General features: G+C 38.7%; 1 protein-coding gene across 1 annotated transcript in view; it reads left to right on the top strand.

The window, feature by feature from the left end:
- Window positions 1-14771, top strand: part of LOC138698069 (methylcytosine dioxygenase TET-like) — a 540067-nt gene extending 525296 nt beyond the window's left edge. Inside the window, exon 2 of the mRNA XM_069823768.1 lies at window positions 5459-14771. Coding sequence (XP_069679869.1) covers window positions 5459-6375 — 917 coding nt within the window. The 3' untranslated portion in view covers window positions 6376-14771. The remainder of the gene's footprint in view (window positions 1-5458) is intronic.
- The last annotated feature ends 6181 nt before the right edge of the window (window positions 14772-20952 follow it).

Below are 20952 nucleotides of genomic sequence, written 5' to 3'. Positions count from 1 at the left end.
GCGAATGTCACACCGAATCTGACAAAGTATTATTTTGTGCGAGTAGAATGATGGGGGATATATTGACTTTGGAAACTTACGACACACAATTAGTATAAAGTGGATATGCCTGCATTATGACCGGAATTACATAAATAGTGTGTATATTTGAGGTATTGATAGGGGTAACGGGATTTTGTGCCCATTCTGTAGTATGTTAAGCGCAATTGTATGAGAAACACGATCTAAACCCTATGAAAGGTGTGGGCTCTAATTTTATTTCAAGCGCAACATGTAGATGAGGCGAATAATCCTGATTTCGATTCTTATTTAATGAACTGTTGGCCGCAGCTCTAGCACTGCGTGTAAATCGCTGTCCTCGGTTCGAAAACCCGTCTAGCATATGACAATTTGCCCGATGTTGTGCGGACCCCAAGTCTGCCTCTATTAGATGAGAAAGTCCAAAAATATAAAATCAAACAGGAGGTATGAATACCTTCCAGACTATTTCTTGTGGACATATGTACAGTTGTCAAAAAAAAAAAAAAAAAAAAAAGTGGCCGCACTCGTGAACAGCGAATATTTTCAAAGTCCACTTCGGGTCGCGGCGATGTTACACGATGCATGTGCTTGTACAAGCAGTTCCGGAACTATGAAAGTGGTCCATATCTGCTCCTCGTAGACCAGCGGTAGAGTGCTTGTTTAATGATTCAAAGGTTGTTGGTTCGGCCCTTCTTCAAGTTTTCATTTTATTTTTTAATCGTTTCTTTAGCGATGTAAATGATATTTATATCCAGTTATCGTTCTTTATGGATGTCACGTTATTTATATTTTGTTATCGTTCTTTAGAGATATGAATAAAATTTAAGTCATCATTTGTATTCTGTTATCGTTTTATAACGATAATAATAATAATAATAATAATAATAATAATAATAATAATAATAATTGTTATTACTATAATTATAATAATGATAATTATTATTATTATTATTGTTATTATTATAATTATAATAATAATAATAATTATTATTATTATAATTATTATTATTGTTATTATTATTATTATTATTATTATTATTATTATTGTATCTCCAATGGGGGTTAGCCCTATTTTACATATGTATGTTAGGGCTATAGTTTTATACACAAAAAAGATAAGCATAAAGAGAAATGGAAAAGAAAATTAAATTAGCTTACGCGATGTAAACAAAACATAAACAATCCGTGAATTAGGCATTGCGATTGCAAAACAAATATCAGTTATCAATTTGAAACATACAGAAACATTAACAACACACATACGTAACACTTCTATAACACAAATATGCAGCTTTCCGTACCATATATCATAAATTAATACACAATAGTCACACAAACACAATCAAACTATAATTACGACATTGTGACGACATCAAGCATCCCATAACTGACTCACATACATAACAAATCAAGCATCCGTTGCAACACATACACTTCAACATAGTAACCACACGTTTAAAAGTTACAAATTTGGCTCCAAGAAGAATAAATAGGACACTGTTACTAATTACTATTCTTCTACAATTTCTTAAATACATCTGTAATAAATCTGTGAAATTCCGATATGAATAATATTCACGTTTTTTATATTGTTATCGTTCTTTAGCGATATAAGTAATATTCCAGTTATCATTTATATTCTGTTTTCCTTCATTAGCATTATAAAATAATATTCAAGTTGTTTATATTGTTATTGTTCTTTCGCAATATAAATAATCTGTATTTTATGTAAGTAATTATTATAACACAAATAACCATCTTTCTTTGTAAAATAGGTTATTTTATTTAGATACTTAAATACGTATTATGTAATATCTTATATTAATTAAACAAACCGATATTTATCATTTATATTCTGTTATCGTTTTTTAGTGATACTGTATAAATAATATTCAAGTTATTTATATTGTAATCGTTCTTTAGCGATATAAATGACATAAATTTAATATTAGGTTTGGAAAAATCCAGTTGCATAATACTGCTATTAGTTTTTCTTTTTGTATTATTACATTATACTATCTTGAACCACAATAAAATGAAAAGGAGTAACGAGGAATTGAACCTGAGACGTTGACATCTAAATTCCGACGTTCGTCCGTTGAGCTACGAGGGCAAAAGTGTGGAAACATTTTCGGAAAAATTGGCCCATTCACACTCTAAGATTTTCTGATGATTCGTAGAAGCTAGTCCAGGATGCGGGGGGCAAAGGCTAATTGAGATTTCCCGGTCTCTGATCGGGTCAAACATCCTGATAGAATTAATATTTAACCCTTGCCGTGACTTTCGGTGAAGTCCGGAGGGCCCAATTAGTCAAATCCACTCTCCTCATCTCCACGCTTGGGCCCCCTGGAATTTAATAAGGTGCGAAAGAGATAGTGGTGTGCGGAAAGCAACGGGATGTTACCGCATTTAGGCCTATCCTTCCCAAGAAAAACTGCAAACATGAACAAAGGAAGCTTTTAATAGAAGAAGAACGATCTTCTGCGGACCTCTGGAAAAAGAACTAAGGAAGAGACTAGTGAAGTGCTTTGTGTGGAGTGTGGCATTGTATGGGGAAGGAACATGGACATTACGACGAAATGAAGAGAAACGAATTGAAGCATTTGAAATGTGGATGTGGAGAAGAACGGTGCGTGTGAAGTGGACAGATAGAATAAGAAATGAAATTGTGTTTGAAAAAGTGAGTGAAGAAAGAATGATGCTGAAACTGATTAGAAAGAGAAAAAGGAATTGGTTGGGTCTTTGGTTGAAAAGAATAATAGACGACATTAGGATATGTGGATCATATGCGGAGACTAAGAGGAAGGCAGAAAATAGGAAAGCTTGAAGATTGCTGGGTTTGCAATGAAAGACCTGCCCATGGACAGAACACTTAGGTATGTATGTTCAGAATGCCTGGAATATCGTGTCTAAGAACAGTCGCTATTTGCAAAGACTAGTCGATTCCATGCCCACTCGACTGCAAGATGTTCGAGATAAGAGGAAGATAGACTAAATATTGAATTGTGGCTTTTTGTTTTGTTTTTTGAACGCTTAATTGTTTGAATGTTTTAAGGCCGACGCCAGTAAATTTGTTTTGTTTATGCCACGAAAGATATTTTTATTGAGAATAAAATCTTTTTTCTTTCCATTTGCAGCCACAATATCATAATGATAAAGTCATGGCATAATATATTAATGAACCTGATGTTAATTACTGAAATAATCGTAAAAGAGAAAGGAGCCATTATGTATAGTTTGTCTCTCTCAAAAACAGAACAAAAAAGAACATAAAAAGCACGAGGTTGTAGTCGAACGCAGGACCTCATGAATAAGAGGCCTGAACGCTACCATTACGCTATCGAATAACATACAGTATACTTCAATTATAACTGTAGATATCAGGCAACGTGGTCCAACAACATGTAACATCGCCTGTCTCCGAATTGTAGCGAAGATACCCGAAGGGAACTTTGTTTCAGGAGAGCTGTCACTTTTTCTTTTGACAGCTGTACATCGGTAGGTCTTCAGCCTCTGTGGGAGGAAGGTTATTGGTCTTCATCTGTTGTATATTAAAATCAGGAATAAACTTATGTGACCATCTCTTATGTCCGTGCTATGAATTTCGATTATAATATTTACGAGCATTCACTTCGATTTGATCTCTGATTTCAGTTGCATATAAACTAGTGAGTGATATTACGAGTACGCTGGGGATTATAGACACCCTCCACTTCATTACAATATTATATTGCTGATGATAAACAGCACAGAGATACGAGAACCAGGCCCTTAATAAAGTTTCGTGTTGTCGGGTTTATCAGAGAGTTACGTGTGAAATTTCTGTAGGGAACTGTGTAGAGCAGCACAATGCACGAGAAGTGGGCTCATATTACAAGGCGGAATCACGAAAACGTGGGTTCTCCTTCATACAATATAAAATTATATTGTGTTTGTTTCTCTGTATCTAATTGCCAGAACGTATAGCTATCGTGAAGTCTGTGTAAGGTCAATTATCCATGTACTCTTGGCGTTGCACAGCACCCAAGAACGTCACGATACGTTCTCCGTGGTGCTGTACACATCTTACTTAACCCTGGGTACAATACTGCGATTCTTGGATGACCAGTCATTGTATTGTTAGCCGTCGTAATGAAGCTTGAACTCTGTATAAAGCTTATTAGTTGTATTTGATACAAAACGAACGTTAGATTAATTTCAGCGTGTCCTCCGAGTTAGCTCTGTGATAGCGTGTCTGAGCCGGTCGGGCTTCGATCCCCGGCGGGGTCAGAAATTTGCATGTAAAATTTATACCTCGGAACTTGGATAGTGATTCGTCGTTAAGCCTGGTGGCCCCTTGGTGCTATTCGACAGGCGTAGGCTACGTGCCGGCACCAGGTTTCACCTTCTCCCTAATGTTCATCATCATCATCATCATCACCATCACTCATTCCATACACTACACGAACCTTACACATACAGTACACGGCATAACTCTCCACAGATACACATCATGTACAGCGTGGCCCGCCGAAGTGGTGTGCAACTTAAAAATGGGTCACAGTCCAGTCATCTATCCGCATATGTGGAACCCGAATCACGGAAAGTGAAGTGGGCAGGCATTGGATACATACATAGTTTCAGCGTTTCGTAATACTAACTATACGAGCTGTTCGGGTTACGTAGCCTGTTGTGTATTTTAAATTCGAAGTACAGTATCCGAATACAAGCACGCAATCATTTACATTATATAACGTTTGTACATACGTACATAAATACTTTTACTTGTTCTTGTATTCATTAATATCATATGCATGTATTTGTTGCTATATAGCTGCAGTATTTTATTTGTAGACGTTTTAAGACCACATGTTTTCAGCGTAGAAAGTCAACGTAGAGAAAAAATGTTCCAACAAATTTGGCCGAAGCCCTGTAGGCTATCAGAGACGGAGTTCTTTTACGTGAGGGTAAAGCCACAGTAAGAATTTTATCTGTGTTTAAAATCCACTGCACTCGGTCACTTTTGAACTTGAGAATCTCGGATGCTACGACCATCACGGTAATCGCAAGACCACTGAGGACGATTTGTTGCTGCTGCATTAGTAGACTATGGTTGAGGGAATGTGATAATATTTACAGATTGTGAAATGAGTTCCTTAATAGTTTTAAATACATTTTAAGGCTTTAAATTAATTTTAAAAGCTATTGACAGGGTATAACAAGGACTGAATATCTTCATTTTTGGTAGTTCGTAAATTAATCGCAGTGTTAACATTTTGTAATCAAATCATTGTTTCATTTCTCATGAAGATTCATATTTAATTGTTGATAGAAAAAGGTACTTTTAAGTTAATTCCTGGCAGCATATGATTATGTGACTCGCTTTGTTGTGCAGTGCTTTGCGTAATAAACGCCAAACTGTATTTCGATCTGAGCAATGTTTCCTCTGTGTGTGCAGAACTACTGGCAGCGACATGCGGCGGCGGTGAGGTGAACAACAACAGCAGCAGCAAGGAGCAGCAGCGGCACCACCACCACCACCAGGGCGCGGCCAGCCGGTGCCAGCAGTGCCACCACTCGTCCGCGGTGCCCTCCCACAGCAAGCTGCAGCAGCAGCACCAGCAGCCCGCCGTGGGGGTGGCGGCGGTGGCGCCGGCCTGCGCCTCGTGCCGCCCCGGCTTCCTGCACCCGCACACCTCGCAGCCCGCGTACCAGCGCATCCTGCAGCAGCCGTGGGCGGGCATGACGGCGGCGGCAGCGGCCGCGGCAGCCCATTACCAGCAGCCGGCGCTGGCGGCCGTGCCGGGCAGCGGCAGCAAACACCGCGGCGGCGGCGCCGTGCGGGCGGTGGAGCCGGGCCCCGAGCACGCGGCCTCGTCGCTGCACCACGTCCACGTGCGGCGTTCCGTGCCCTGGGCCAGGACCACGTCCACGGGCGCCGTGAAGAGGAGTCGCACCAGCCACGCGCAGGAGGCGGCCGTCCCGGCGCCGGCCCCTCTGCCCACCACCAACTCGTGGGTGGTGCAGCCGCAGTACCTGCACAATGCGACGCCCGGCGACACGGCGTCGCGCACCGCCTGGAGCGCACAGCAGCAGCAGCAGCAACAGCAGCAGCAGAAGGACACCTGCGGCAGCGTGTGCAAGGCCTGCTGCCACCCCCCGCAGACCGCGGTCGCTCCCGTACCGGCACCCGCACCAGCCCCCGCCCCCGCCCCTGTCGCCGACCCGCAGCAGCAACACCAACAGCAGCAGCAGCAGCAGCAGCCCCAGTGGGGGTCGTATTACGGTGTTACAGGTCATTGCCGAGGGGCTAGCGAGGATGGTTCCAGGATTCTCTGGAACAATGAGAACATGTTGCGACTCTTCCAAGTGTAGCTCAAGTCCTCCATGGTAAGGTGTAGAGCACGATAGTGCATGAGCGCAGGAGTAGTGGGCATCGGAGTGTAGTGCACGTAGTTAGTCATCTCTGGGGGCATAAAAATTGGCCATTTTAGCACATGACAAGAATGCGTAATGCCAAGGCGCCATGTGAATATGGTACCGTGCTATCAAATGCATCAGATATATGCGGATGCACTGAAGCAAGACATCCAAACCAGCTATACATTTCATTTCCTCTGGATGACATTATTCTGGAAGCAATTGCACGTACACTTAAGTTTTATAAATATTTTTTAGACGAGAGCAATCTATGCTTCATCTCCAGCTCAAATTCTTAACAAGGATTAGTCCTTAGAGCGTATGTTGTTCAAGACTCAAGGCATAACTTCATATAAATTATATAAAACCTTAATTTTAATTACACATGTTTAAATAAATAATGCCTTCTTCCGTCATAACTTTGCCATACAATAGTACTGGCCTAATATTTATCTTGACTCGTGGTGAAGTATCTTTTCATTGGATAATAGACAAATTTAGCAACATAACTTTGTAAATGTCGGTGTTTTTTTTCCAGAATTTTGTCGTCCAGTTTGAATTACTATTGACAAATGTTGCAACATTTTCAATTTTTCACGAATAAGTAACCACCATTCTTTATTGTTTTCTGTTATACATATAGTTTGGAAATATTTCCAGCAAGTTATTACTATCAATAGTTTAATACAGAGAACAGGATTCGATTTACTGGGCAGTAGTTGCATTTTACACCAGCATTTCCATGTTGTTACTGGTTTATTTCAGTGTTCTGGTTGATATTTCACCATCTCCTACTTGAATGGCTGTAAAATGATATTAAGAGAAAGCTTCAATGTATAAAACTTGTCACTATTTAAATAGAAAGTTCATATGCCAACGAATGGAGAAAAGTGGCTGTTCTTGCACTATTTCAACTAGATAATTCATCATGTAACATACTTACGTTGTGATAGCTTATAAATATTGTCTTCGTTGATTACACTGACAGATTTATTTATTCTTTGTTCCATTTAGTCAGTCAATTGAAAATACTTAATTCCATTCCTTCTTGTTTGACTGTTATTTTATATGACAATGGTCTTCATTTTCAGCTGACCTAAATGCTTACGTGTCCGTAGGATTATTGTTAACGGTACCTCAATATATTTCAGTTACAGTTTGTTAAATAATGTTAATGTGGGTATTAATGAGGTCTAACTCTTTGTTTAGAGAAGTGAGTAGCCTATGCTACCTTGACTCATAATAAATTCTGTTGATTGTTAGACTATACTGCTGAACTATGCAATGATACAAATTTGCTGCCTTGTAAAAACAGTCACTTTGTTGCAAGATCTGTTTCGCCGGAGGCTACCCCTACTCACACATGAGTAGAGTTACTCTACACCTGCAGTACTTCCTAAGTGACCAACATATACTTGCGAGTACATGATATAGCTATATATTTCTTTCGATATATTCACAGAATGTGAAAACTGAGATGACTTCTTTTTATGTCTGTATCTGTGCCTTCATTAGTGAGAATGCAACACCTGTTGTATAGAGAGGAAATAATCCACCTACTGAAGCTTTCTAGGAAAAAAAGTAATATACTTCCCCTCTTCAGATATATCCGATTTCTTTTGTAATTATTTTGCAGCATACTGCTTTCTTATTTGCATGCTGTGGTCTGAAGACGATGTCCCATGTGTGAATCAAGCAGTTCTGTGGCCCTTTTGTCAAAGGTACCACATATATACATATATAAGTAATATTCTGAAATTGTAATTTAAATATTTGTCCATACAAAAAAAAGGTGTTCTAGAGAGAGACGATTTACAGCAGTTGCTTTAATAGAAATAGAAGCATTTTATTAGTGATTGTTTAGCAATATAATGCAAATATGTAAGGTTGTTGCTATAATTGTGCGGACTTATGTTCCTTGTGGTCTTGGTATGGAGATCACTGGCATTCTCAGTAATGGAGAGCTGTCATGGTGCTGGAGTATACGGAAAGCCTTGGTTGACTGGTATATGAGTTTGAATTTTCCTTCACAAATATTCTGCCAAAGAATAGGAAATTTGAAAGCAAAAGTACATATATTTATTATTTTTTTAATACCACAGTCTCTTTTATAATTTATCCAAAAGTCTTCCTTTTTCCTGAGATGCTTTCAGTGCCAAAATTATATGACTTGTATTATGGCGATATGCTACTTTGGATTATTACCAAGGAACTTCCTTTGTATTTCATTTGACACATATTATACTCGGATGTCCTGTATTCTGATGACTTGCGTCTGTCTATCTAATTATCTTAACTTTAACTTCATTCGACCAGTCAATTTGCGTGCAGTCTTTCAGCCTTAAGTCCTTAATATTCTAAAATGAAGGAACTGTACTTCATGGTATTGGGCATTCCGTGGACACCAGTCGAAGTTACATGTCGTGCAAACGGAGAGAGAGAGAGCGATTTAAATACTGAACCACGTGAAAATAAATGATGTTAAACGCTCTGTACAAGTAAGAGCTGATAATTAAAATATAAACCATTTGAAAGGCCTTATATGATGAATCTCCATCTCTTGATGAAATCATTTGCACTTATTTATTTACCGTTGTATGGCAAAAATCCGCACAGTATATAATGAAACACAGTTCGCATATCAGGTTAACATTTTAAATTAATGTTAGGCCACGAATTTACCTTTCAGGCCTTGATTGGTTAATTGTAACGACTTTTGCCATATAAGGGTTAGCTTTATTCGTTCTTTTTTCTTTAGTTTATATTAGAAAAATGTATATTTTTTTGTGATAACGTAAGGAGTGAAAACTTACACATTGAGGGAAACATCCTTAATCTATGTGCAGTGAGAGACATTGTTTTGTGTGAATTGTTGGACATCGATCGAATGTACTTCCTGGTCTTTTCGGTTAGATTGAGCACAATAAGAACAAGCGTGTGCTTATGTGCAGGCAGTCGCGTTCTCTAATACTATTTTCTAATCTAAATACAATAAAATTGCTTATTGAGAATCACATTTTAAACATCGTCTTGTACTGTAATATTTTTGCTGTTAGAGTAATCCTAATGTAAACACAAGCACGTGACTGTCATACCCGTGATTGGTTACTAGTCGAAACACTTACACAACGCAGGAAAATAAAAATCCATATTTGAGGACCATATGATGATAGGCACTGGAGTCATCTTGCTCAGGATAGGAACCGATGGTGAGCTTATGTGAGGGCGGCAATGAACTCCGGCTTCTCTAAAAGCCATTTGTAAGTAAGTAACTATGTATTTGAGGACCATAAGCTTGTATTTATTTCAAAAAGAAATTTAAATTTTAGTTGGTAAATGTGATAAAACATAACTTGACTCATATGTGCAGTGTTATCTAAAAGAAAGGGTAGTTTTATACTTGCTATTTACTATTCATTTCTCAACACAAGTGGTAGTGTGCGTGGTTAAACTTAAGAGAGGAATAACACCTTTGTCCGACAGAGAATTGATCTTATATGAAAGTTTAAAATAACTTAATTAATTAGAAGGTAACTGTTTTCTAAACAATCGAATGCATAGTAGTGGCGTTAGTCCTACTTTGACGAGTAACGACAAATGTACAACAGTGGGCGGAGTCACGTACTGAGAATCGATGGCGCGAAGCTGCGGCCAATCAAGCGTCAGTTTAGTCACGATTATTCTAACAGCGAAAAGATTATAGCTAGCACCACGCCAGGATGACTCTTATGCCCGGTGTGGTGAGAGCAGGACAGCCCGTGAGCCCATATTTTTGTTTCTACAGAACTCAGTCTGCCTGAATGTGTTTTAGTATAGCATTTACTAGGCTGTTTATATATACGCGTGTGGGATCTTCCATTTTTACCATTACTCTACATTTTTAATGTTACTGTTGTTATTCTGTTTTATGTTATCGCTGCTGTACAGATTCATTTTTATTTCCCCAAGCCACACTGATTGTGAGTTCGTTAGAAACGGTCTGCTGCACAAAGAATCTGGATGGATTTCTGTAATATTGCTCAATGTGTAAGTTCTTAATTTAAGCATGTTTATTTACTTTGACATCTGGTGTTCATGTAAAGATTTATTCCTTGTTTTGGATTTGTATTTAATATTGTAGGCCAAGTGAAATTATTGTATTCGATGAAATTGAGTTATTCAAAGGATTTACAGTAACCCACAGTTATGAAGTTCATAAAGATAACTAATAACCATAATAGTCATAATGATTTGGAAAGTCGCCATCATTGTGTATATCACACGAGCCCCTCGCGTAATTATAGGGGTTCTTGATCAAGTTTACATGTATTTGTATTGTATTAAGAGAGCTTTCACTGTATACAGATCGGAAAGTAATTGATTATACGGTATGTAGATATATTAATATTAATTGTGTATATTTCGATATTAAACAAATATATTGCGGGTAGGCCCTGTACAAAACAAAGGACCCCTACCAAGCCATTCTGTTGTTAGTATCTCTCAAATCCAGTGGATGTTGAAATTATTAATAACCAATTAAGAAGAGTTGTTTAAAGAAACTTGAACATTTACAAGAAAGAAGATGAAACAGCAAATGTGCTAATAGTTCCTGATGAATCTCCCTTATTCTTTATTCCCCTTGTTAGTATAAATCTCGAAGACATATTAGTGTGAAAGTGAGTGTCCACGTATATAACGTAATTCTAGTTCCCCCGTCGTATGCTCCGTACGATGACCAAGATGTAACAATTGTAGCCAGGTATATCAACCAAAAAGGATGTTATTATACGCTTCAACCATTTATCAAGTACCAAAAATATCGTAATAAATGGATGTGTGGCTTTTTTATTATAATATATACAAAGAGAGAGAATGAGGCGGAGGAGGCGGCGACTGAAGACGACATTCCTTGTAGCGTGACGCTTCTTGTGCTGCGTGTTGCCTATACTCGTCGTTTGTGGGGCCCGAGGATGTGCTAGCGCCAGCCATTGCCTGTCCACGGTGTGTGTATATTTGATATCAGGTGGGCCTATATTGCCATGTTACCGATTTACCCAAAGAGCCATATACCTGGTTTGTCATACGGGCAAGGTTCTGGCTGACGCAGAAGCACTCCTTCCACTGTGAAGCAAGCAGAGTGTCCACAGAATGTGAGGACAATGATGGAAGTCACTAATCTTATTTCCCATTCTGGCGGTTACTGCCCTCTCGTGTTATGTCTATAAAAACCAAATATATACAGGATGGATGGTAACCTCTGCACCAAAATGAAACTGGTAATAGATCATAAGGAGAGATTTGAAAAGTATAAATAAGTTTTTTCCTCTAACATTCACCGTTTTAGAGAAAATCGTTATGTTTCTATGAAGCATTTGGCAACATCACGGCTGCTGCAATAACTCTAAGCAAGCGCGGCCTGCACTACTTCCCCCTCTGCTGTATCAGTCGGCATAATAGCACGGTGCGTTGCAAGATTTACATATTTCAACTATTTTCACTATTATTCAGTTTAAATTCATGGCTAAACGGTTTAATTTGCAAAAAAAAAAAAAGATTCAAGACATTAACTATTCAGATTAGTTTTACCAGTCTGTTTGTATAGCAATCAGCCATTACCGTAATAGAGCGCTCCAAACGTTGGGCAAAGAATATATATATATATATATATGTATTTTTTTCTGGTTAACTGTGCTTCATGTCCACACAACTGTGGAGTAAGGTCAGCGCGTCTGGCCGCGAAACCAGGTGGTCCGGGTTCGAATCCCGGTCGGGGCAAGTTACCTGGTTGAGGTTTTTCCCGGGGTTTTCCCTCAACCCAATACGACCAAATGCTGGGTAACTTTCGGTGCTGGACCCCGGACTCATTTCACCGGCATTATCACCTTCATTTCATTCAGACGCTAAATAACCTAGATGTTGATACAGCGTCGTAAAATAACCCAATTAAAAAAAACTGTGCTTCATCGAAGAAAAAGTGTATAAAAGTTTTGTTATATTTAACATGTAGAATTACCTCTTAAATGTTGGTGCAAAGGTTACCACCCATCCTGTATAGACTAATGATTACGTATAATAAATTATTAATCTCGGTCTGTCTTTTAATTTGTTTAAAATGACTACAGATATGATAATTATTCACGAACATGTAACATGTTTGTAGTTATGCCTGTACATGTACCCAATTTCCATCATTCTCTTGGAAGTGTGCTTGGATTGGACATAATGTTTGTAATGCCTTGGGATGCCACAACAAACGGCGACATTTTCCAGCAGCGCGACTCGACCTAGCAGGGTACATATATCATTCTTGTATATAGTGTATATTGTATTATTAATTATTATTATTATTATTATTCTGTATACTTGACTGGTACTGAATACTATGACTGTATAGTTTGCTTACTACTCTCTGAATAAGTCGGGGGTTGAGTCCCTGCTAGCCCCGATTCTTTGTTCGGAACAAAAAGTTTGCCTTCGCTATATCCGAGCAGCCCTGGTATATAAACTGTAGCAGGTTAATCACACACGTTGGGCCTGTGGTGCTTATGGGACACTCGAGAACTGCACTTTCAGAAGCATACATCCCTGCTTAGTGGCGTTGCCAAACAAGGAAGTGAATCGCAACGGTCTTTAGTAACTACGGTATGCATGTCGTATGTTGAGGGCAAAACTCAACTAGAGTCAGACTTGAAATGCTGCAATGCAATGCAATGCCCTTTGTTATGTAATACTGACTGTAACAAGCTAGGCTACATAATGTCACTCCCGTCGGGTTAAATATGTCTTCAAGAACCTACCTTCCAGTTTAAAGTACTGGAAAACTGTTGGAAGAAGGATTTGAAAAGCAATGTTTAATAATTTCTGCATCACTGCCTGAGGATATTGTTCACCGAAAATTCGGTGTTCAGATTGTGGATTGGCAATGATTGACGTCGCCCATTCAGAAGAGTCTGATCAACTAGTCTTTCATTCAGGTCCCGTGGCCTGAGGTGGCATCAGCTAGACTCTAATCCTCTGCTATGTGGCAGCATTCACAATGAATCGACTATTCGTTTTTAAAGTTAAGCTTGTCCTGTACTACAGGCGTTTATGTCATCCCTTAATGCAATATTTTTTTGGGTAGTACATTATTTTTATGTACATTTATAAGGCTTAATTGTGCTTAGAGGCAACAATATACAAAACTTTTGGTACTATATAATTCAATGTAATAAAACTATTTTTATAGGTAGCATATAAAATAGACTGCTGAGGACGTTTAGAAATAATATGTCCACAATTTGCATAATTCTTTCCGGGAAGATGTGTGTCACATTACGTAAACACAGAAGTCCCTTTCCTGGTGTAACGAATTTACAAGTATCCTTACACCAACTACTATTAAGTGTATCATATGTTAAGAGCGACTACTGGGAGATATCTGTACATAGTCCAAAATGCATACCTAGTCAGAAGTAACAGTGGAAGTAAGTTAGAACCCTCACAATAATGAAAAGTCTAAGTGTTTATAACTATATCCTAACTATATCCTAGTTCAGATTTTCAGTATAGGGAATTTTATTTGTTTGTAGTTTAATGGATGCTGATTACTTTATCGGAGATAAACTAGACTTAGGAAACACAATATTTAGCAGTAAATCTGATGGTGGAAGGAGATGGCCAAACTTTGATATGGAAGTAATAAAATACGTTATGTTTCATAAAAGGATCCACTATGAAAATGTCTGTGTGTTATATATACATATACATGTAGGAGAACGTGTCAAACTTCGAGTGATGAGTATGAAGTTATGTTGATATGGAGTTCCTGTCCAGTCGTTTAAGAGTTACTGTGAAGCGAATGAATGTTAACGTAAATACAAATACAATTAAGGTGATGTTTTATACTACAGAATTGAGAGTTACGAATGAAGTGCATTACTCCACTAGAAAACAATGAGAAATATGATTCCTTGAATTGTGAGCCGTCAGTACGGTGGAATATTGATTATTTCACTCGAATTTTTCTTGCAAGAAAGCGGATTTATTACATTAGTGTACAGCTGTTCTGAGCTGATAAGATCCACACGTTGTTGAGAGAAAGAATGTTGACTGAGAGAAGAATACTTCAATGTTCCCGAAAGTATGTGTATAATTTTGTTTGTCAGTATGAGAGAGAGAGTGATGCATGGACAGGGTTGTATGGTTTTGGAAAGGGATGTAGACGAGAAGTTCTCCCTCCCGTGTAGCACCATGGGCTGATCCACTTTTACGATAATTACATACAAAAAGATAAATGTTCGATTCTTTTCAAAGTGACTGTGATAACGTGTTTAGGAGAAATGTTATAAATAAAGAGATAAATAAACGAACGAATAGATTAAAATGTATCGTTGTTGTTTCCATTGCAATAACCGATATCTGATACCCCTCCACGTGCAGGATGGCCACATTAACATCGCAGTTGTGAGATTCTTGTCACGCTTTGTTAATTATGGCTGTCCTGTTTCCTTACTTATCCTGCTGCTAACGGTAAAGTGATGACTGATATCTATTCTGGACTGGACAGTTCAAATTGAAGATCTGAATTCACAAACATCGTAAGTCCGTTTGAAGTGAATTTTTCAGGAGAGTAATATATAAAACAGGCTCGCAATATAAGAGTTTTGTTATAAATATTTGTGTTATTCAAAACATAGGCTTAAAGTCAGACGTGGGATATTCTTTTTTTACAGGATGATCGCCTGTTCGAAACACAACATATCAGGTAAAAAGTCAAATTCAGTTCATTTTGGACTTGGGATATTTGTCAATATAATTAAGATCTTAAATTACCGACTGTAGAAGAAGGAAACAATTTATTATTACTATATTATTTATAATATATTTCAAATCAGTCACCATTTTGTATAATTTACTTAAAATGCAATATTGTTATTTTTCAAAAAGAATAGTTGATGCATATTTAATATGCATATCACCTGGATGTAGTAATAATATATTTATTTGTCTATAATAGGGCAAAGTCCCTATTGCAATAGACAGGACAAAATTATACAGAGTGTCCATACATACGGAATGTCAGTTTCAAATAGAAATGTCACAATGTGCTGAATGTGGCCAAACCTCTCCCCAGATCTTACACCTCTTGATTTTTGTCTCTGGTGTTACTTTAAGCCGCAGGTCTACCAGGAGAAAATCCGGGACTTGCACCATTTGCAGGCCTGTACCGACGTCTGTAATGCTGGACACGTTGTAGAATGTGTGTCGGAACTGGTTGGATCACATTTACCTATGTCTGACTCTCGAAGGCTGCCACGTTATGTTATATAGTATTTATATTTTAAACCGACATTCCGTATGTATGGAGATTTTGGGACACTCTGTAGTTGCTTATAACATAAAAATGAAAATGAAAGAAAAACTATAAATTAATGGCTGAGAACAAAACTGTTCTAAGTCCAACTTTTTGTAAGGAAGAAATCTGTCTGCATATATGAATCGAATAAAATAATTATAAAAATTCCTCTCCATTAGGTTCCTATGAAGCTATTCCAAATTGTTTCATGAAGCTTTGAATCTCAGGAGCTTAAAATAGCTCTCCTGAAAAAAAATAGTAAAATGGACTTGGAACAATCTGGTTCTCAGCTATCGATATACCGACATAAATACAAGACATAGATAAATGGATAAATGTAGACCTAATCATTGACCCAGCATCGTGAGGAAATTGGGAAGCTACAATGAGTAGCAAAATCCAGTCTAGAAAACCAGCTTGAACGGCTAGGAGATCAACGAGCTTACCACATGCAACTCCGTATTGGTCAGACGATCGTTCACCGCTGCTGACTGAGGTAAGAAGGCATGAGGCTGGCAGTTGGGTGGTAGCCGTAGGCTCTGTTACGCCACATATTATTATTATTATTATTATTATTATTATTATTATTATTATTAACTTAGCAGAAAACTGTAGGCAGATAGACACAAGAAAGGATTTCTAAAAGTCAGAATCTGAAATAAATTTCTGCAATATTACTATACATTCTCTTTAGTTCGTAAAAAGAGATTAAAATGACAAACTACATACTGTAGCGTACGTCACAGTCAAGGTATAGGTTTAGCGCTACGTTCAGACCAGGATCCAGTGTTTCAATTGCTCATTAGGCACAGCTACTATCCGTCCGTTGTAAATTGACCGGTGTTGATTCCACGGACTAGCAGAGTGCGTCATCTCCCTCCACGAATGCTTTGATCCCTTTAAATGCCCGCGCTCCGTATACGACAGTGGCGACATTAGCGCTCAGCTAACATTGAACGCATAGTATAGCCATTTGTTTTGTAATACTAAGTCCTCTCTTGTATTATATTATTTACATAATCGTGCTGTCGCTCTGAACACACGTAACTTGTATCACACTGAAGAAGCCTAAATAAAAATCATATTAAACGGTAATAATATACTCCTCACAATTTGACAGAATGACTCTGTCTTGGAAATAACACAGTTTTGATTGGATAAAAATATTTCAGTCAATTCGTCAGAATCCAACAATTCTCTTCCGAAGTCGTCGTGATTCGTATTATAACTTATTAACTTATAGCGATTCTTCGATACGAATGTACAGTACATATATACAATGCATATAAATATTATATTATAAATACGCGATCCGTCATGTAACTACCTACCTTACCTTAACATCAGTCATGTAACAAGGGTTTTTGATGTAGACTCTATTTCTCTGTTGTTTATGATAAAATAAGGTACTGTACATCAATAAAAAAATTTATAACTCGCCTGTCGTTAGAGCACTGCTTTTTCATAATATATCTAGCTATTGATTCATTGCATAATGCTCTGAAATTACATCTTCGTCGATGAAATGGTTACCTTACTTTCCTCTGAACCTAAGTTATGAGAGTTGAATTTTGGACGATGAAATTTAAGGATTCTATCGGCTGGAAAGATTGCTTGGATAGATGTGTTACAAATGGAGTTATGACATAGGCTACAGACAATGGTCGACCTCGGTAGTGTAGTCGGTATAGCGCTGGCCTTCTGTGCTCGAGGTTGTGGTTTCGATCCCGGCCCAGGTCGATGGTAATTAAGTGTGTTTAAATGCGACAGGCTCATGTCAGTAGATTTACTGGCATGTAAAAGAATTCCTGCGGGACAAAATTCCGGCATACCAGCGACGCTGATATAACCTCTGCAGTTGCGAGCGTCGTTAAATAAACCATAATTTAAATTTTTACAGACAATGCAATGGATATCTGGAGAATATAAACAATCCGCAGCCTGTCTCCTCCTCTTATGAGCCAACCACGCGGGGAGGAAAACAGCATGTGACCTTGCGTGACTGTTGACATTCTGGAGATATCCAATGCGCCGAGTATACATACGCGCGCTGTAAGTAACGGCCCTACTGTGCTGCCGCCAGAGTTACATTTTGATGTGAGCTATGAAGAGAAAGCAAATTTTGCCTAGAACCGACTCATTCAGGGATAGTTCATAAACCTACATGGGCCCCCGTTTTAATTCTATTACGAAGGTAGTCATGAAAACCGGGTCGAACCTGCAAATCTCGGATCCTGTGGCAAGCCTAGTAACCACTAGACCACGACGACGTATAGATCCCCTTGGTCTTGAATGAAGATGAATAACGAAAAATTATAATTCCGCCTTGTTTTTGACGTAGGGAATAGGAGGGGGTTAACTTGGGAATTGACTGTCACATAGAAATGCAATCCCCTCTCGCTGCTATTGCTCACAAATGAAAAATGCTCAGAGGTATAATGCACAAAATAAGCAACACGGCATTGCGTCATATGAAATATGAACGGCTGCTGACGGTTGAGCATGAGCGAGCTGGCAACGTCGCGAAAATGTCCCACATTTTTCTCGTTATCGAGTTGCCGTGCATTGCGTTAGACGTCACAACGTTTGAGCTAAACGTCATATCGTGTATTAATATTTATCTTCATTATATGAGAAAGAATAGGAACTAATCGATAAATTTTATTTCCAACACAAACAAGAAATCAATTGAATGATTGCAAAATTTACTCCCTGCAGAACACAGTTATTCAGAATTACCAAATTATCGTTCACGTCAGCACCTCAGCTGCCCTATCGGACGTATATAGGCCAGGCAGAAAAATCTAAATTTAGACTGAAGTAGGGGCCCCGAAGGCAGATCATTGACTTAAAAATTTCAAATATATAAAATAAACGCAACGCAAAGGTAAAATTTCATGATACGTTTTTTTCATTGAATGTCACGGGGTTTGGTATCTTGCTAGGAAGTTCACCGATGTCTCAAAAGTAGGCGAAAGATGAAATCTTTTGAGAAAGATGTCAGCGCTATAGTCGAACGACAAAGCTTTGACTGACATTCAATTTAAAAAGTATCACGGGATTAGGGGTATCACGGAAATAGCCACTTTACCTTACTATCGCGACCGACGGGCTGCACTAAATGGAGACTTCATGGAACGGCTGAACGAAAATGTGAGCTGCATATACTGTAGAAATCGGCGCTGGAGGCTGCGAAATCGAATTGTGGTAATTGCATTAACCTTTCTTTGCAATAACACGCAGTTATACGTAGAGAAATGCAGCATAGTAAAGGTATGAAACTCTTTATTTTATTTATTATTTTTTTTCCGGAGAAGGATAACAAATTCTTCTGTGCTGTGAACTCCGCTGCTGTAGGCCTACTTACTGAAGCCTTTCGGAAGGATAAGATGAGTAAACTTTATAAGTGAATCTGAATTCTCAGAGACCAGTCAGTTCACAGCTACCCTCCATATCTGGAGGCCGTCCGCAACTTAAGGACGCGCCATGTCATGGTTATGTTATGTTATGTTATGTTTTATTTAACGACGCTCGCAACTGCAGAGGTTATATCAGCGTCGCCGGATGTGCCGGAATTTTGTCCCGCTGGAGTTCTTTTACATGCCAGTAAATCTACTGACATGAGCCTGTCGCATTTAAGCACACTTAAATGCCATCGACCTGGCCCGGGATCGAACCCACAACCTTGGGCATAGAAGGCCAGCGCTATACCAACTCGCCAACCAGGTCGACTCCATGCCATGGTGATACGGACCCACAATACATGGAGTCAGTTCTCTTAACAGTCACCAAATTAAAAACAAACCCGGACTGACGAATCACATCACGTCCTGTTTATTCCCGACGTCTCGTTCACCTGACCATGCAAGTAAACACCGAAGAGATAAAGTTGTGCCTGGCTGTGATCTTCATCTTATATCACAGAGGTTTTTAATGAGATAAGCATAATGCAAAGAAGGGAATGGTAGACGAAATTGAGATTATTGGTGGAATAAAATAGTCTGTTCTCAACTCTTCGTAACAGATTGCCCACAGTGAAGATTTTGGAGACCGCTTACATCCAGTCTGCCAATCTACGTGTAGAAGGTAGCGACATTGAAAAATGTATAGGCCTATCGTTGAAGTCGAGAAGAGCCAGTGGTTTAATTGACAAATTATGTTAGGAACTAACCATTTGTCTGCAATTACCTTTCTAAATAAAAGTGAGGCGTAACGGTTGATTTGCTTGACCACATAGTTCCAAAACTATATTATTATCTATGCAAATCTGGCTTTCAGGTAGAAGCAGGCTTGAATCATTTCAAGGGAAAAATTGTTCCGGGGCCGAGTATCGAGCTCGGGACCATTCACTTAGCGCACGAATGCTCTACCAACTGAGCTACCCCAGGAACTACACACGACACCGTCACAATTCTTCCCTTTATATCCACACAACTCAAATGGGCTGATAAGACGCCAGAAACCCAACTTTGAGTGCACACAATTCTGTGTGACTTAAATTGTGGCTTTCTGTTAACATACCTACAGTACAGTAACGAATGTATTATGCAAATCTGGCTTTCAGGTAAAGCTCCCTGTGAAGCAGGCTTGAATAATTTCAATTGTGACGGTGTTGTGTATAGTTCCTGGGATAGCTCAGTCGGTAGAGCATTCGTGCGCTAAGCGAAGGGTCTCGAGATCGATACCGGCCCCGGAACAATTTTTCCCTTCAAATTATATTATTAGGCCTATCTGTTTTTTTTTTTTTTTCTGAAAACTGAGTTGTGGAAATTTCTCTCATTATTGGTTATTGGTAACTCTGCACTAAGGTTGGCTGTCTTCTGCTTCCCCATATCCCCATTTGTATAGAATAGCTGTGTATTTCATAAATCAAGTTCCTTTCCAGTTTATAGAGCACTCTCTCTTGTGTTCGTATTATGTCATGTCAACTTTATTCTAATACAAATGCCATAAGCGTTCTATAAACAAAACACTTAATAAATCAATAGATTTGTTGGCACGTGGCACACAGCTGTAGCTTCAATTGTAATGACGCTGGTTCGATTTTACAGTCACATGACTCTCATGACACGGCTCAGCCTATCAGTCTAGCTCATCGGCCGTAGTTTCATAGCGACCAACTGCCAATATAAATCCGGAAAGAAATATGGGCTAAAATGTATCGAATTATACGTTAGATCTCTATCTCCTGATTGACAGGGAACCGGAGATTC

This window comes from Periplaneta americana, chromosome 4, assembly GCF_040183065.1.
Source record: "Periplaneta americana isolate PAMFEO1 chromosome 4, P.americana_PAMFEO1_priV1, whole genome shotgun sequence".
In the NCBI taxonomy this organism is placed as follows: Eukaryota; Metazoa; Arthropoda; class Insecta; order Blattodea; family Blattidae; genus Periplaneta; species Periplaneta americana.
This window is presented reverse-complemented; position numbering and strand designations above follow the sequence as displayed.